We start from the raw sequence: 17,773 nt of genomic DNA, 5'->3' as shown, positions 1-17,773 counted from the left end.
ATGATAGGATGTGGCTAAAATGAACGAGGATACTAGTCTCAGCTTCAGAATTAATAAGGACTTGGGCTATGACATGATCTTTGTAACACCCAAGCCCAAATGACAAACCTCTATAAGAACAGCTGAGATGACCTTGTAAAAACTACACTGAATACCTTTGGTAAGTTTAGGTCTTTTTTGAAACCGTTCATTGTATCATGGTCAGATGAGAACTACAAACTTCAAACCACAAGTGCTAAGAAGCAGCCACTTTACAACTACCCAGGCAATAAATCAAGGTATCCACTATGAAATTTCATTTTAGGCTGCAGAAAAACACAAAATTTCTGTGGGCATATTTGTGTGATCAGAAAAAGAAATTATAACACCATTAATGTGCATTTATAACATTCATACAGATGTAGTCAAAGCAAAAAGACAATAACACTGTATATTCCTGCCACCAAGTCTCCATAAAGGTCACCTGATATGCTGATCATAATTCTGGAATGTTGCATCCCATATATCTTTGTACTCAATAATTATAAATGCACCCATCCCCATCTCTGGTCTTAGTACAGCTTCATTGCACTGACCTTTTCACTATGAGTTGCTTTGCTGGGTTTGCACACAGCATCCCACCCAAAGGTGACTTTGATAAACCCTCTGAAGATAGTTCCAGTAGGCCTCCAAGGCTGTCTCCAAAGTGGCCCTGTCTGTGTTGCCATGGTAAACAACCAGGCAAATTGCTATATTCAGTTCTCTGCCAGGGTCGCCATGGTGACTGCAAAGGACTGCTTCTTAGAAGGACCTCACAAGGGCGCGTTTCCATGGTGACCCATTCCTGCGTATTTCTAAGCAACTTCCCCTCAGTTGTTCTGCGCCCAATCACGGCAGGTTCATTTCCAGGGTAACTCTGGAAGGTTTTTCCCAATGATGCCATCAAAACACACAGGAACTTTGAAGGGGGAAGTGTATAAACAAATCCCACAGTTTGAAAATGTAAGTGGCAACATTCACAAATCACTGAATCAGTTTTATACATTTCAGAAAGGATCTGTTTTGATAAGCAATCAAAAATAAGTATAACAACTCTGTTAAAAGTGTCTATTTCAAATCTTAATTAAAAGTATCTTAATAGGATACAAATGACATTTCAAGTTTCTCCAATCTTAGAACATATTACAATCTTACAGCTATGTGGCTATTAAGTAGAGTCAACCTTACACATACACACACAATGAAAACAAACAGATTGACTGTTGGGTGATGAGGAAATAGCAAAAAAAAATTTTACTGACCAAACCATGGGATATTTATACGACAAATGAAAAAAGACTTTGGTTGGTTGTTGTTGTTTTTGCAGTTGAGTCGGAAAATCATGATCATTATGGACCCAAGGTAATTCTCCCTGCTCTTCAGGCAGGGACACCCTCACTAATCTAACTTTCGCATTAAAATATGAACACGGGCTTTTTAAGCATTTGTTATTATGCTTCTAAAACTTCAAAATTCTGCACTTTTTCTGATACTTCACCAGGAGTGAATGCTGTGTAACAACTAATTTAATGTTATTAAAATTAGTAAACAAACATAAAATAAATGTTGAGGACCAAAACATGTAAAACTTCTGTACATGTCCACTCCCTTTTATACCCTTTCCAGTAGATGCTAAAAATTATATGTGAGTGCATGTGTGTGTATTTCCTGGCAGACACACAGAAAAGGTTAATGCACTCCTCCGTTCTGCTAGTTATATACTCTGTTACCAGCACTCACACATTCCTTTCTCCCACCTTGCCCACAGGCACCTATCAGCCATCATGTACATTCTATTCTAGATACTAGCACTTCAGTGTTCCAGTAAAACACAATGAAGAAATGTTAGTCTGAGGCATAGTCAGTTTTAGTGTAGTCTCATTGTTTTGCACAAAGTCTAATTTTTGAAGAGTTCTTGCTTCAAGTCCTTTGTTAGCTTCCATGAATAAAGTCACTGCATTTTTTTCCTCCAGGCCTCCCTTCCTTCCCACCTTTCAATTCTTCCTTACACTAATTATTTATTGAATGACTACCATATGCCCAGTAGAGTGTTCAGACTGCTAGGAACTCTTTAGCAAACAAATAAAAATGTGCAGCCCTTAAGATGTTTAGATTATTGAGAAACACAAAGAAAATCAATTAGGCAATCACACATTATAAACTGATTAAACATGTGGAGAGAATTACAGCAAAAAAGCAGCAATCCTTGGCTAAGCAGAGGTACAGGGCGCTATAACATTACAGAGTTACGAGGGGATTGGGAGATATCCCATCTCTCACCCGATGTAAGCGTGTACAATACTGTACTCAGTGCTCACCTAAATTCTAAACAGAGAAATTAAGAAAGTACCTTTAAGGAGCACTCAACAGAAAGCAGCAAAATCCTGCCCACTCTCCCACCTTCGGCCCTTGCCCTCTGAGGGGCAGCACAGTGTAAGGTAAGTGACATCACAGCTCTCATTCCTCCAGTGTGTCTCCAGTGTGTCTCTTCCTTCATTTCAAAATAAGCATCATATTCTGATATGTTAGCACTACTCTGAAAACACACAGATACTAAAATAAATAGAAAATATTGTGGGTAAAACAGTATATGTGGAAAACTTGCTTTAGAGTTCTTCGACAAACAAAAAATATGTGGAAAGGTATAGTCAGAACAAGTTGAGCACAATTTGGAGAATTAAAGCCCACTAAACGGTACATAAGCTTTCATTATACTATTATACCATTTTTTAAATGTTGGAAAATTTCCAGAAAAATGTATTTAAGGGAGGGATGAAAGTTGAAAATGAAGATATCTCTTCTACAAAGATTTCCACAATACCTGGGAAAAAATATATACGCGTATTAACGTATCCATATAAGCATCCTATATCTTAGGTAAAACTAGCAAAAAGCATTTGTTTAAATATTTACTGACCCAGAACAATGCCAAATATTTCATATCTTGCTTCTAACACATAACGTCCCTTTAAAACATTCCATAGTTTCCCTCTAGTATAGGACAATAGATGTCAGAAAGGCAGAAACACATCCTTACCAACTCTGTAGACGCCTCTGGAAGTAGGTTAAGATTCTCACAGAACCTACCGAATGCTTAGCAAAATCATGTAAGAAGCTCTACATGGTCAATAAAAAACTTAGAATGAATGTTGCCCAGATCAGAACACTTAGAAACTTACCAGCTCAGAGTCTGCCTTTTTATAGTCTAAAGCCTCGACTTTGGATTCCAGTTCTGCTTGTATTTGGTCTCTTCTTTTCATAACATTCTTTATATTAAAACAAGAATTAAATAGGCCATTTAGTATTAATAATCTCTTATAAAAAACAAAAATAAAATCCCCATACCAACAGTTTCTGCCATTTGGGAATGTAACACATATAAAGCTTGAGAGTTGCTTTATTTTTAATTTCTAAAAGCTAAAAGCACATATTTAGGAAGTTTTTTTTTTCACAAATCTTTTATCAGCTTTCTCGGTCCTCAAATTCTAATCGAAGCAAGCATTCTCTAAACAGAACAAAAACAGAGCAACACAAATGTCAATTAGAATATCAAAGTGTACTATACAGGGAACAAGTTGGAAGGAAGACTGCACGGACCATTCACCTGGATGCTCTACCATCTGTGGGAGCTTCTGAGTCAAAAGAGGTAGCTGATGTAATAGGCAATCATGGCGGGCCATTAGAACACTGAAGTGTGCACTCACATGAAGTATTTTATCTTAGTTCAATATGAGTGAATATTCAACCATGAGCCAAGCTTTTGATGACATACCCTGGCCTCTGCATCGACTACCAGGAGTTCCCTCTTGCTTTTTCAAAAATCTCAGCCTCATAGTTCAATTTTCTCAAACTTAAAACTCTCACCAAAAACAAGCTGATTAAGAATCCATCTATGCATTTAACAGTTTGTACAAATCTTTTACCATGTCTTTCCCTAGATGACTCTCGGCTTCTGAGATAACCTGGTTAGGTTTCATAGACAAAAGGATCCTTTCTCTTTGCACTCATCTCTTTCTGGGTCTCCCAATATTAAATAAGAAAACAGTGATGAACACAAACACACACACACACACACACACAATACTGACTCTAAACAAACAACAGAAAAGCAGAACATGGAAAGGAAGAGACATGAGGAGGTTCAGTCTCCTGGATGTCTTCGAGAAAAAAGCAAAAGTGATCACAATAAGCTTCATGCAGCTTACTTACAATGATAATTAATAATTAATGAGAAGCAGTAATACTTGAATTAAAAAGACCCTGAAAATTACCCACCCTGGTTTTTGCATCTGGTAAAATCATTAAAACACTTAAAAGAGATTATATTATACCTAGTTTCAAAGAACTCCATGCAATATTTAATTATCATAAATCCCTTTTTCTTCAATATTTAGTGGGCCCTTAATGTGAGGAAATCACTTTCTTTCCCTAACCCAAATAACTCATCCTACAATTTACTGAAGGTCTGTTTCCATATCTATGAGGTACTATAGCTCACATGCACAGGTACAATTTAACTAAGAGGTTTCTTCAGAAGACAACTAATGAAAATTTAATAATTCTTGTTGAGACATTATTTTTCATTATTTCAGCCCAGACTGAAGAAGACAGAAACATTCCAATATAAAGCAGAACAAGAGGCCCATATAAATATGACTGATCATATCCTAGAAGTCGAAAAATAATTAAATTAAATGAAGATCTATAAAATGATTCTTCCTGATTGCTATTATAATTTTTCTTAGATTTAATAACATGCAATTTAAATTGCAGAATTTCCATCTTGACATCATAAAGGGGAATCGCTATCTAATTAAGAAAAGACAATATACAAATCACATCTCTGAAGAGCTACAGAGGGGTCGGGGCAGAGGCAATCAATAATGAGTAAAGCAAAGGATATAACCAGGGAAACTGTTGGAAAGAAGCAGGAGACTCCTTTGCAGTAAAACACTACAAGCCTTCGAGACACAAAAAGGGTTTAATTATACTAGGGCACCGATGATATGAAGTTAAAGCAGAAGCCTTAATGACTGTCAGAGAAATCTGCAGATGCTAAACAAGAGAGAGAGAAAAAAGATCTCAGGCATCAAGTCCTGTAGAAATTTCCCTATCAAGATAAAAAAAAAAAAAAGTAAACCTAGAAATCCAGGGCTCCTGACCACAGAAACCAGGCATGTCTCCAGCTACAGAAAAGAAAAGGGCTGCATCTAAATGCAAGCTGACTCCTTTCCTTCCTGTCACAAACACTTGAGACTTATGTGTGCCCGTCTGTCTCTGCAAAGTGCTGCTTGTCCAGGATGACACTGGAAAAAAAAATGTGGTTTTCAGATAGTATTACTAAATCCAAGTGTTTCAAATAAGGAGATAATGGAAAAAATGGATATAAAAGAACTAAAAGCCTTTTCAAATAGTGAAAGGATAACATTTTAACTTGAAGTATTTCTGTTCAAAAGTAACTACAAAGCAGAACAAACCTCAAGATCCCACTCAAGTACCTTTCCCAGAATGGTACTAAGCACATTGCTAAATCAACTAGGCCTAAAAGGAAGAAAACAAGGATTTCATTTAGGACAAGTTCTTAAGGCAGTTTTGGAAAAAAGAAAATTTCGAAGTGTAGAAAAAAGTAATCATATTCCTAGGTAAATCTTGATTGATGATGCTTCAGATTCATGCTTAATTTTATAAACTATTGGTGTTGGTAGTAAGCAGTCCTGTCTTTTCACTGTCTCCTCCCATGTATCTGTTCACTCACACAGCCAACAAATATTTATTGAGCATCTGTAGCAAAGCTTCCTGTTAGAACTGAAAGGCAGCAGTGTGAAAACAGAAGCATACATTGCCTGTAGACAGCTTGTGAACAGGGATGGGATTCAGGTAAAATGGTAACTATGAGTGTTCTTACCATTAACATCTCACTGTAAAGCACATATTCATGGATCACAGGAAGCACGGCCTCTGAGAGTCCAGACATCCGCTTTCCAGTGGCCTTGCAGCATTGATCGATGCAGTTAGCAATGCCTTTAAGAGTATCAACCAAATCCTCTTCCGATGCTGACCACAGAATATGGACGGGGCCATATTCTTTCATTTCATCAAAATATTCTATAAAAAGATTGACTTAGGTCATTCAATTTGTAAAATTTTTCAAACTCCAGACAGCACAGATATCAAAAGCTGAGCTTGATTTTCTCATTGTGCATGAGTTCTTACATAAAAACCTAAGTAAATGTATCATACTTTATTATACTGATGGGTCGCCACAGTTTGCCCAGGTCAGTATCTGGGTGACCACTGTTAGTAACAGTATCCTTTTTCTCTGCAAGAAGTATTCTGGCTTGGGAACAATGATAATCATATCTATTATGGACTTCTATCTCCAACACAAGTATATCTGAGTGTCTCATAGGCAAAATACACGTAACAAAAATTGGATTCTCTATCCATTCCTTCTTATTGTACATTGCCACCATCCAGAAACCTAAGAAAAAAACTGGAGGAAAGAGGTCATCCTAGACAAATACTTGTACTCAGCCAATCATCAGTTCCAATCCCATACAATACGTATGTATTTATCTTACTACCTGAATGGCTACTTGCCATTGCCAACAATAGCTCCAATTTGATCAACTGTACAGAACTTTCAATGAAACTTCCTCTTTCAATTTTTTGCCTCAATGTATAACTGTAACTTTCTGTCTAAATTAGAAACTCTAATGATCAGCCTCCACTTAACTCTCCTGGTCCAAATCTTGAGATTTTCTGGCAAATATTTTGACTCAAGGCAAAATAACTGTATGAGTAAGTTAGACTTTTTTTTTCCTCTCTCAAACAACTGTCCTTGCCCCTTTGCCCAACCTTCCATCACTTCCATCACTCAACAACCCACTCCTAGTCTTTCAGATACAGCTCAGGGAAATCTCCCTTGACATTGTTTCAAAGGACCCTTGGTTTCCTTGTCCTCAGTGAGCCTCTATTTAAGCATTATCTCACTCTAGTGTGACTGCTTGCAAAACTCACACTCTCCTACGCCACATGTTCCACAGCGGAGGGTCTGAGTCTCACTATTTTTGTATCCCAAAGCCTAATCTACAATCTACTGAATAAATGTTTGCATATCAATGCAATAATGAATGAATAAGTAACCCAAGTATTCACTGCCTGATACATCATGTACTCAAAACTTTGGAATTCATTTTGAAACATGAATATTTTGACATTTCTATATTCACACTATCAAATTTCAAAAATAGGTAATATTTTGGGGTAAGGAATTTATAAGTAGTGAGCATTTTTGGTTCAATGTCCAGATATATAATTCTCTATACTTAGGCACCTTACAACTCACTAGAATTTGTTGAAATCTGTCATAATGTTCTAAATTCAGAAACTAAAATTTCAAAAGTTTGCATGCCCAAGGAGCTGAGAAAAGTTCTTAGGTCAAAATTTTAAAGTAATGGAAACATTAATGTTACCTGATGCAATTTAGGTTTAATGACCCTAGAGTCCTTTCTAACTCCCTCCTGAGGGTAGGCTTTCAGTATTAAATGAGGGCCAAAGGAGACTAATATTTCTGGAAAAAGAAAATTATCCATATGATTATTTCCTCAACAGGAATATATGCCATTGTAGTATTAACCAAGGAAGATATTTGATTTTCATACAGAGCATCTAAAAATTTTTGAATTAGGCCTGTACAGACTCAAATTACGTATGGATGTAAACATCTATTGAGCTTCAGTACACTTTTCTGCTGCAGTGACCTTTTCCCAACTAGACTGTTAACTCCATGATAGGTTCCATCTTAACACCCTACTTAATATCCAGCACAGAAAAGCTATAAGACATATTGGGCATGCAACTCTGTTGAAAGAAACTGGGAAACATGAAATAATATAAAATCAAAAGGAATCTCAATTAAAAAGTCAGAAGGGAAGAGAAGCCACTAATTATGTTCACTAAATCATTTATGACCTTTATGAATCATCCTACATTTATACCCCAAAAACAACAAAAGAAACTGTTTCATTATTTTGAATGAAATTTTGATAAAGAGAAGTTGGATCTTAAATTAAAATAAAAATTCTCTAAAGTTTGAATCATGAAATTTATCCCCTGGTAATGAGAGATTAACTTTGTATCTATCAAAATCCAGTTTCCTGTTAGCATTTCACAAGCATTAGTCTACTAATCAGCTTAATATTATTCCCTGGAGGACATTATAATACAGTAGGTTAAGCTACCACTCAGGACATCCATATCCCACACTGAATTATGTGGGACTAGACTGAATTTAGTCCTCCTCCTGTTCAATTAATTCAGCTCCTGCTAACGCACCTGGGAGGTGGCAGATGATGGTCAGCTTCTCAGGTTTCAGCCACCCATCGGCCTTTGATCTGCCTCAGCCCAGGCTTGGGCAACCATTTGAGGAATGAACTAGCAAATGGAAGGCGTGCTCCCCCCCCACCCCCCCCCGTGTGTGTGTGTGTGTGTGTGTGTGTGTGTGTGTGTGTGTATTTCTCCTTCTCTCAGTTACTCTATCCTACACATAAGTAATTGAATGAATAAACTTGAAAATCTATTCCTGGGAAGAGTGTTTGACATACCAGTTAGGAAGTTCCTTTGAGACATCTGCATCTGCATCAGGGAGCCTTGATTTGAGTTGAGCTTCCTGCTAATGCGCACCATGGGGGCAGCAGGTGAGAGCTTAATCACCTTGGCCCCTGTCATTCATAGGCGAAACTCAGACTGAGTTCCCAGTTTCTAGCTTCCACCTAGCCTGCCCCAGCTGTTGTGAATAAATCGGGAATATATACGTATGAGTGAGCTCTGTCTCTCTTTCATCAAAATTAATGAATGAATTAATTAACATTTACTGGCAAAAGCAGATAGTTTGATAACATAGCTAGTTTTGAATTGTAATCACATCCAATGACAAATTTAATACAATTGGAATTACAGAACTTAGTCAAAAGAACTAGCTTCTTGGGGCTGATGATATGGTGTTAGTGCGCTAAGTCACAGCCTATAACACTGGCATCTCATATCAGCACTGATTAAAGAACAAGCTTCTGCACTTGTAATCCAGTTTCCTGTTAGTGCCTCTGGGAGCAGTGGCCATCCCCCTGGGAGCCAGAGAAGCAGCTCCTGGCTTCTTCCTGCACAGCCCCACCTATTGTAGCCATTTGGTATATGAACCAGTACATGAACTATCCCACGCTCTCTCTCCCTCTCTGCTTCTGTAATTCTGCCTTTCAATAAAAATAAAAAGTGTGTATTCAAAAAATATTACCTTCCTTGGATAGATATTGTAGCAGAATGGCTAACTGCCACTTAGGAAGTCTAAATTTTAAATCAGAGTACCTGGGTTGTAAGTGCCTCTGTTTCCAAACCAATGCACTTTGGAAGAAAGCTGCTAACGGTTCAAGTACTTGAGTCCCTGACACCCATGTGTCTAGGCCACAGTTCCAAGATCCTGGCATGCCTAATCCAGCCTTGACTTTTGCAGGCATTTGAAGTCTGAACCAGTAAATAACGCTCTCTACAGTCAGACATTCAAATAGATAAATAAATCTTCTCTCCAAAAAATGAGCTTCTTGAGATTTAAAAGAATGCAACAGTGAATAGAAAAGGAAATCAGGGCCCAGCCAAGTAGCTTAGTGACTAAAGACCTCATCTTGCACATGTCAGGATTTCATATAAGCATCGGTTCTAATTCTGGCCACCCTGCTTCCCATGCAGCTCCCTGCTTGTAGCCTGGGAAAGCAGTTGTGGATAACCCAACGGGATCCATGGGACCCTGCACCTGCATGGGAGACCCAAAAGAGGCTCTGGGCTTCTGGCTTCAGATTGACTCGGCTCCAGCTGTTGCAGCCACTTGGGGAGAGAAGATTTTCCTGCCTGTCTCTCTTCTCTTTATGTCTGACTTTACAATAAAAATAAGTAAATCTGGGCCTGGCGTAGTGGAAGTGGTTAAGTCCTCGCCTTGAACACCCGGGATCCCATATGGGCGCCGGTTCTATCCTGGCAGCCCCTCTTCCCATCCAGCTCCCTGCCTGTGGCCCGGGAAAGCAGTCGAGGACGGCCCAAAGCTTTGGGACCCTGCCCCCATGCGTGGGAGACTCGGAAGAGGCTCCTGGCTTCGGATCGGCATAGCATCAGCCGTTGCGCTCACTTGGGGAGTGAATCATCGGATGGAAAATCTTCTTCTCTCTCTACTCTCTGTATATCAGCCTTCCCAATAAAAATAATAAAAAAAATTTTTAAAAAGTAAATCTTTTTTCAAAAGTAAAAATGAAAGGAAATCAAGGATGATTAAAACAATCACATCAGGTGTTAAAATTAGATGCACAACAGAAGAGACAGGGCAAAGTGTATTTAGCTATAGTAATTTTCATATCTTATTTAATACCCATTTTAATGACTGTACGTACCCCTTTCTTCCTTGTAAATTCTTTGCGATATTTTATCTATCAAGTTTATTTTCTGACTAAATATTTCAATAAAGTTATTCATTTCCATGAATTCCTCGGGGCGGCTCCTAACGCCCCTCATGGAGGAAGCCATGGCTCGTACTGTTTGTCCCATCCTGCTGAGCAGTCCAGGCCCTTGCTTCTTATGGGAAGACAGTTCCTAGAGACAAAAACAAAAGCATGTGTTGGGAAGCAAGCAACAGTATTATGAGAGGCAGCTTAAAGAACTCAACAACTTTATGGTAAGAGAGCACCTCTTTCATAGCCATCTTTTTTTAAGGGTCAGTTTGATGAGTCTGTCATAGTTTCATGTCTGAGTCTGGGCTGCCAGATGGTACCTCCTTCCAAACGAATCCGGCAAAACAGGTATACGATGCCTCCTTTGAGCACAAATCTTTATACAAACAGAATTTCACAAAGGAAATGATGCTCAAGGAACGTTAGAGAAGATAAGAGGTTGATACAACAGTCCATCTGTATTTTGTGATATGGATTTAATGGGAAAATGATTGAAGAGGGATTTTCCAAGGCCTCAGTTAACTCCCTAGCGGGGAAAAATAGAAAACTTCATGGTAATGAACAAAATACCGAAATTTGTTAAAAATGTAAATATATGTGAAACTATTCCCCCCTTAAAGTGTGAAATGTATCAAACATTAGCTAATACAAGGTTAACTCAGTGTGGACATTGATTAGGACTAGCTTAGGAGCGTGTACTATTAATATAATGATCTCTCCCAATAGTCTATAAGGAGGCAACACGAAAGAGCCTGAAGGCCACCCAATCAACAACAAGCACTGGAGAAACCAAGCTAAGAAGATGAATATAATAAGGGAGCCATCAAGCAAATAACTGCTCTTGACTAGTTCATAGAGGGAAAACCTGTCTCACGTGCCCTGGGCCCCAGCCGAAGAAGGAGCATGGCATCCTTCTAATGGCACCCATGACTCAGAGATGACTGCCTGATCTTCTCATGCTCCATGCAGGGACTACAGAGTAATAAGTAAGCACGGCCATCTCAGGGCTTGTCCTCTGGTCCAAGACTAAGAGGCTCAAGAGGCCTCTGGGTAGAGAAACAAGAGATTTAGGAGTGTGTGTGTGAATAAAGCATACACATTGAAAGGCATGATAGTGTAGTCTCATAACTGTACTGGAAGGCAACTGAATTGCTTGTGACAATCATTAATTTCCTAGCTAACAATTATTGACAGTTCAATTATGTTGTAGGCAACGTACTCACATTTACAATGTGCAATGAAACTATGAGGTTGCTTCTATTAGTATCCTCCTTTTACAAAACAAAAATAGCGGTACTTGAAAGTTAAGTAGCTTATACCAGACCCAAGCACCATTAAGTTGTAGAACAACAATGGCAACCCTGCGAGCCTGAGCACAGGGGCTTCACGGATAAGCACTAGCGCATTCTGCCTCCAAAGTCATTAGGACAAAGTGTAAATAGTGTCTGATTTTAGCTTTCCAACCAACTGAAGCAGGCATCTATCTAGTAATCAGAGTCTTCCTATTACTTTTTTATTAGTTTTTTGCATTATGTTTGATAGGGAAAAGGAGGGGAGGGGAAGGGTACAGGGAAGGGAGAGGGAAGGGAAGCTTAAAGAACGGGAGGTAAGGAAAGGAAGATAAACAAAGGGAAGGGAAGAAAAAGGAAAGGAGGGGGGAAGGGAGGAGAGGAGAATGGAAAGGGAAGAGAAAGGAAGAGAAGGAAAGGGAAGGGGATGGGAACCCAATCCACTATTAGTGGGATTACAAACTAGGACCACCACCTTGGAAGTCAGTAACAGAGAGTACTCAGGCAAGTGAAAATTCACCCTCTGTATAACCTAGCAATCCCACTCCTGGTAATATACCCACAAGAACTGATATATATATATATGATATATATATATGAAAGCATCTTGTATCCCTATAATCATTGCTGCACAATCCACAATAGCAAAGACATTGAAACCACCTAGATGCTCATTGAAAGATGATTGGATAAAGAAACTGTGGTCAATCTACTCCACGGAATACTATTCAACCATTAAAAAGAATGACATTCTACCTTTTGCAACAAAGTGGTGCCAACTGAAGACCATTAGGCTCAGTGAAATAAATCAAGGCCAAAAGGACAAATGTCATATCTTCTTTCTCATATAAGACAACTTTCATCCAAAATACAAAATGAAAAGATATAGAAAAGCAAATATATAATTGTAATCTGATAAAACAAAAATGTAATGGAGTCAGAGTACCAGGAATCAAAGAATGCATCTCTACTCCTGAATAAAAGTAGACTCCCAAGAAAACTGTTAAATATACCTTGACGTGAAAATACTAGGCTTTCTACTGTTGCTTATTTCTACAACGCCATGACATATATGAAGAGCAGAAGCTGGAGGAGATACTACAGCTGAAGGTTTATATTATTGTAAAATAGGGATTAATGGGTAGGGATAGGAGGAGAGAGGGAAGGAAGGAAAGAGGAAAGTCCTATACTTACAAAACTGTAAAATGAAAAATAAGAATAAACACATACACACACAGATAGGGAAAGACTGTGTTTCATGTACTGTGATGAAGAAATTAAAATGAAATTATAATAGGAAAAATGGGATTGGGTATATGAAAATTGATTGTAGTAGTGACTCACAAGTTTTGATTTGTAAAGTTAGAATTACTAATAAAAAACAGAGAAGAGTTTGCACATGACTGGGAAAAGTGTAGATAACTACCAAAATGGAATGATGGCATGTGAGGGTTAATACAGTTATCTTTTGTGTTAGCTTATATTTGAAACTTTCAATGATCAAAGCTTCAAAAAAAATCAAATGGAAGAATGGATAAACTGCACCAACGCATCCGTTAAGAATCATGGCACATTTAAAAACAACAAAAAGGGGACAAGGGATCACAATAATGGTGCAGCAACTACTGAAACACGCCTTTGCAAGGAAATAAAAGTCGGTAGCACATAGGAAAAATTCACAAATAATAATGAGTATTTCCTAACCCACAATTAAAAACACTATCATTAATTATTCACGTAAATGGGGTTCATACTGTCTCTCTTTGCCTGCACATTTTCCTTCCAGATGGTCTTGCAGAAAATATTAAAAACAAGGTACACTTATTTATTTGTAAGTCAGAGTAATATTGTGTGCAAAGAACAGAGCCATTTTGGAGGAGATAGCACATGCATGGAGCAGGGCCACAGTGTCACCACATGGAGGAAACATTACTAGGGAAACCAGAGATCATCACAACAGGCAGGCTGCTCCTAAAAGCACTGACTGTCCAGAACACGCCTAACAGCCTCCGAGCTTCTGGAATCAGGCTTCAATCTCATTTCACCTAAGTCACAGGAAGCTTCAAGACTGAGATGAACCACGTCTCAGCTTCTACCACCTCGGCAACAGAGACAGCAAACTCAACAGGTCCCAGTAATTTCTTAATACTGACCTTTTGTCCTAGCAACTGTCTTCTTGTGGAATTATAGCTACATAAAAGCAAATAAAAGAAATAAACTAGAAAATATAAGCTTTCTGTATCAGAAACCTTGCACCCGCCCCATCCTCCCACTCACTCCCAGGCAACTGAAAGGAAGAGACAGAATCTATTGGGCTATACGTCCAGCATCTATCCAACCAATAAAGACTTTATCTTCATTTAACGGTCTTAGCTTGTACACAGAACAGTATCAGTAAAGGGACCATATTTATTTGTGTTCAGTATTAGCCGTATATGTAGAGAGCTGACATGTTTTTTAAAAGGGCAACATAGGTAAGTGGGGAAGATTAATATTTCCATAATGTTATTACACAGACATGACAAATGGGAATATTTAAAGGGAGCGTCTCCAGTGTTTTTAAAAGATTTCATCTCAAGTCAAGGATGTCATCACCTCACCTGTAAACAAGAGGAAGTACACACCGCAGCACACATCTGCATAGCAAAGGATTGTAAGAGTAAAATCGAAATTCTTTACCCAGGCTTGTGCAGTAAGAAAAACTTTGAAGTCCTCATTGAATGTTAAAGTTGGGTGATCAGCAATTCGGTTCAAAAACTTATGTAATGCTTTCCTTCGCGTCTCAATGAAGTCATCATTAAATCGTTCCACCATTCCCTTCACTATAAACTTCTCTGGTAATGGCTGAAGCAAAAACAAAACAAAGTGAAACAAAAGTGTAATCCTGATTCATGATGTGACACATCATTGTAATAAATTCTATACTTTCCCTTTTTGAGGGAGAAGTGGATCATCTGAACAACTGCTGTATTTTTTTTTTAATTCACAATTCTGGAACCCGAGATACAAATCTTACATTTTATTTTTAAAAAAATCTGGATACAGAAGAAGTTTGTTGCTAACATAAATGGACTATACTGAACCTAATGTTCTGAAATTTTTCCAAAAGACTCAGAAAAACAAAAGGTAGCCATTCTAAGAAAAAGATGACTACAAACTTACTGGAATAATCAGAGTGGGATGTGCTTCTTCAAGTTTTCCCTTCAACCAAAGGAAATCTTGATAACGCCTCCTAACTTCAAATTCACTGGAGTCAAATTCCCCACGAGTTGTCTGAAGAACGTTGCAGAAAGTAACAGCACATGCAATATAAGACAGTAGACATTTGCCTAAAGTTATTTTAGACATTCTGAAATAAGAAAAATTAACAAATCTTAATTATTCAGTGTTTGTCAGTCTGCTTTTTTTGAAGTTATTTATTCATGCAGAAAATGAAACAAAGCAAACTTTTCTGTATTTCCAGAACGAAAGCAAACATGATTAAATTTAAGATCCAAGCTGAAAAATCTGTCTTGTAACAACCATCTGCCTTCCCCAAAATTTAAACTACTATTATCTCTGGCATGACTTTCTCGCTAACAAGAAAGCGTAAGCTGAATTAAGGTTTCAAGTACACTTCTTGTCTCAAGATGATCAGAATTCAGAATTTGAGGAAAGTACTATTTTTAAAATTTGGAAAATGACCCAAATACAACTGAGAAAAATGTTTTCTTGGAATACACTCAAATGAATTACTTTGCTAAAATTTGCTTTGGTATATAAAAATTCCAACATTTTACTGTGATTTTTACACCACTGTTTTAAAAATGTAATTAATGAATATTTGATGTGCAAAGAAAAATTTCCCGTCATTTCTCAAGGCATCTTATTTTGAGTTACATGCCTAAACTACTAAAAATTAAGCAAATACATTAAAATATCTGCTTTCAACAAACCAAAATTTTATGCCAATACGTATGACAAGAACACTGGTACGGAATCAATTTCACTTCCACAAAAATTCTGAATCCCAAGCCAACAGCAAAAAAAATGAGTAACTCATACATATTCATTTTCCTTATGAAAATGGTCATTCACACCATTATCTTACTTAACTGAATTTATATATGTTAAACCTTGCAGTAATATTTAGCCTGCAATTTTCTTGGAGGAGTAAGGAAGAAATACCATACATTCACTAGAAACATCAATCACCCCCACACAGAGATGAATACAATTGTAAAATTCAGCAGTACAAACTATAAGACGTAGTGTTAATTGTCATATTTGCAAAGTTGCACTTTTTGTAATGCATTCTCTTAAAATGAATAGTTAGAATGTTATACAATGTCTTTATTGTGGAAAAGGTGGGGGAAGTAACTGAAATGTAGAGATCTATGAAAATGTTCAGAAAACATTACAATATCAATGGTGCAAAATGTTATAAGATATGGAAATGGCAAAAATAAAAAAAAAAAACTATGTTTAGTAGAAACACTAATTAACAGCACCCCCCACACACATATAGTGCCTGATATGTGTGCATACATATGCATATCCACAAAACCTGGTTTGGAGTGACAAATTTTAAAAATGCTTGTTCAGGGGCCCAGTGTAGTAGTGTAGTGGCTGAAGTCCTTGCCTTGCATGTGTCAAGATCCCATATGGGCGCAAGCTCATATTCCAGCTACTCTACTTCTCTTCCAGCTCCCTGCTAATGGCTTAGGAAAGCAGTGGAGAATGGCCCAAAGCTTTGGGACCTTGCATCCATGCAGGAGATCTGGAACAACTCCTGGCTCCTGGCTTCAGGCTGGTTCGAGCCACTTTAGCAGTGAACCATCCTGATGGAAGATCTTTCTCTCTGTCTCTCCTTCTCTCTGTAAATCTGACATTCCAATAAAAACCTCAAAAAAAAGAAAGAAATGCTTGTCCAACACCTCATTTTGCCAGATACCCATGTATAAGCTAGTAACTAATTTCGAAGAAAACAAGTCACAATAACTAACTTTGACATCATTCAAAAAATGAGCAGTTAGGGCGTGGCGCGGTGGTGCAAGTGGTTAAGGTCCTCGCCTTGCACGTGCCCCGGGATCCCATATGGGCGCCAGTTCATGTTTAGGCTGCTTCATTTCCCATCCAGATCCCGGCTTGTAGTCTCGGAAAGTAGTTAAGGAAGGACCAAAGCCTTGGGACTCTGCACCCACATGGGAAACCAGGAAGAGGCTTGAAGAGGCTCCTGGCTCCTGGCTTCAGATCAGCTCAGTTCTGGCCATTGCGGCCACTTGGGGAGTGAATCATCGGGCAGAAGATGTTCCTCTCTGCGTCTTATTCTCTCTGCGTATCTGACTTTCCAATTAAAACAAATACCAGAGTGAGCTGTATGTGTCCCCAAGAATGTCCAATGTTTTAAGTAAACATAAAAGAATCTGGGTTAAATTCCAACAGGAAGATACAAAATCAAATGAAATAACGTGTTGATTTTGTCCTCATCATTCATTCTGTCCCTGACTTTCAAGACTTCTCTAAGATATTGCAACAAACATGAAGAAAACAACGGTCGAGTGTCAAGGATCTCTCCTACCGTTCTTTTTCTCTGTACTGCTGTAGGGTTAGTGCAGAAACTTACATAGGAATATTTTAAGGAAGACAGCTATTACCAACTGGGTTTAAATTGTGACTAATTTCCCTGTAGCAGATATTAGAGTCATGATGATATCTAAAACCAAATTTGGTGCTTAATAGATGATAGCTTCCAAAGTACAGAAAGAACTGGATTTAATAATAGATCTCCACCTTCCAAAAACCACATGTTCTAAGAACAGAGCATGTGTTCTATAAAGTTCATGTGGAACACACGTTATATTTGTAGTCCAAAATGTAGTTTCCCATGGAAGAACTATAACAAACAGTTGTGGATGTTTCATACGGCATTATAAAAGCTTGAGAACCTGAAATCGAATACCAATGAACTCACATGATATACCCCAAAGTGTATGT

General features: G+C 38.0%; 1 protein-coding gene across 2 annotated transcripts in view; it reads right to left on the bottom strand.

Annotated features, from left to right (window-relative positions):
- Nucleotides 1–17,773, bottom strand: part of SNX7 (sorting nexin 7) — a 91,992-nt gene that overhangs the window by 45,548 nt on the left and 28,671 nt on the right. The window contains exons 3-7 of one of the 2 annotated variants that reach the window (XM_040998701.1): nt 14,960–15,070; nt 14,477–14,641; nt 10,452–10,650; nt 5,924–6,123; nt 3,198–3,284 (exon numbers count right to left, since the gene is read on the bottom strand). In XM_040998701.1, the coding sequence (XP_040854635.1) occupies nt 3,198–3,284; nt 5,924–6,123; nt 10,452–10,650; nt 14,477–14,641; nt 14,960–15,070 (762 nt within the window). The remainder of the gene's footprint in view (nt 1–3,197; nt 3,285–5,923; nt 6,124–10,451; nt 10,651–14,476; nt 14,642–14,959; nt 15,071–17,773) is intronic. The other variant, XM_040998702.1, reaches the window with a different exon arrangement.

The sequence above is a fragment of the Ochotona curzoniae genome, unplaced genomic scaffold (genome assembly GCF_017591425.1).
Source record: "Ochotona curzoniae isolate NIBS_2020 unplaced genomic scaffold, NIBS_Ocur_1.0 scaffold_1037, whole genome shotgun sequence".
Taxonomy (NCBI): Eukaryota; Metazoa; Chordata; class Mammalia; order Lagomorpha; family Ochotonidae; genus Ochotona; species Ochotona curzoniae.
This window is presented reverse-complemented; position numbering and strand designations above follow the sequence as displayed.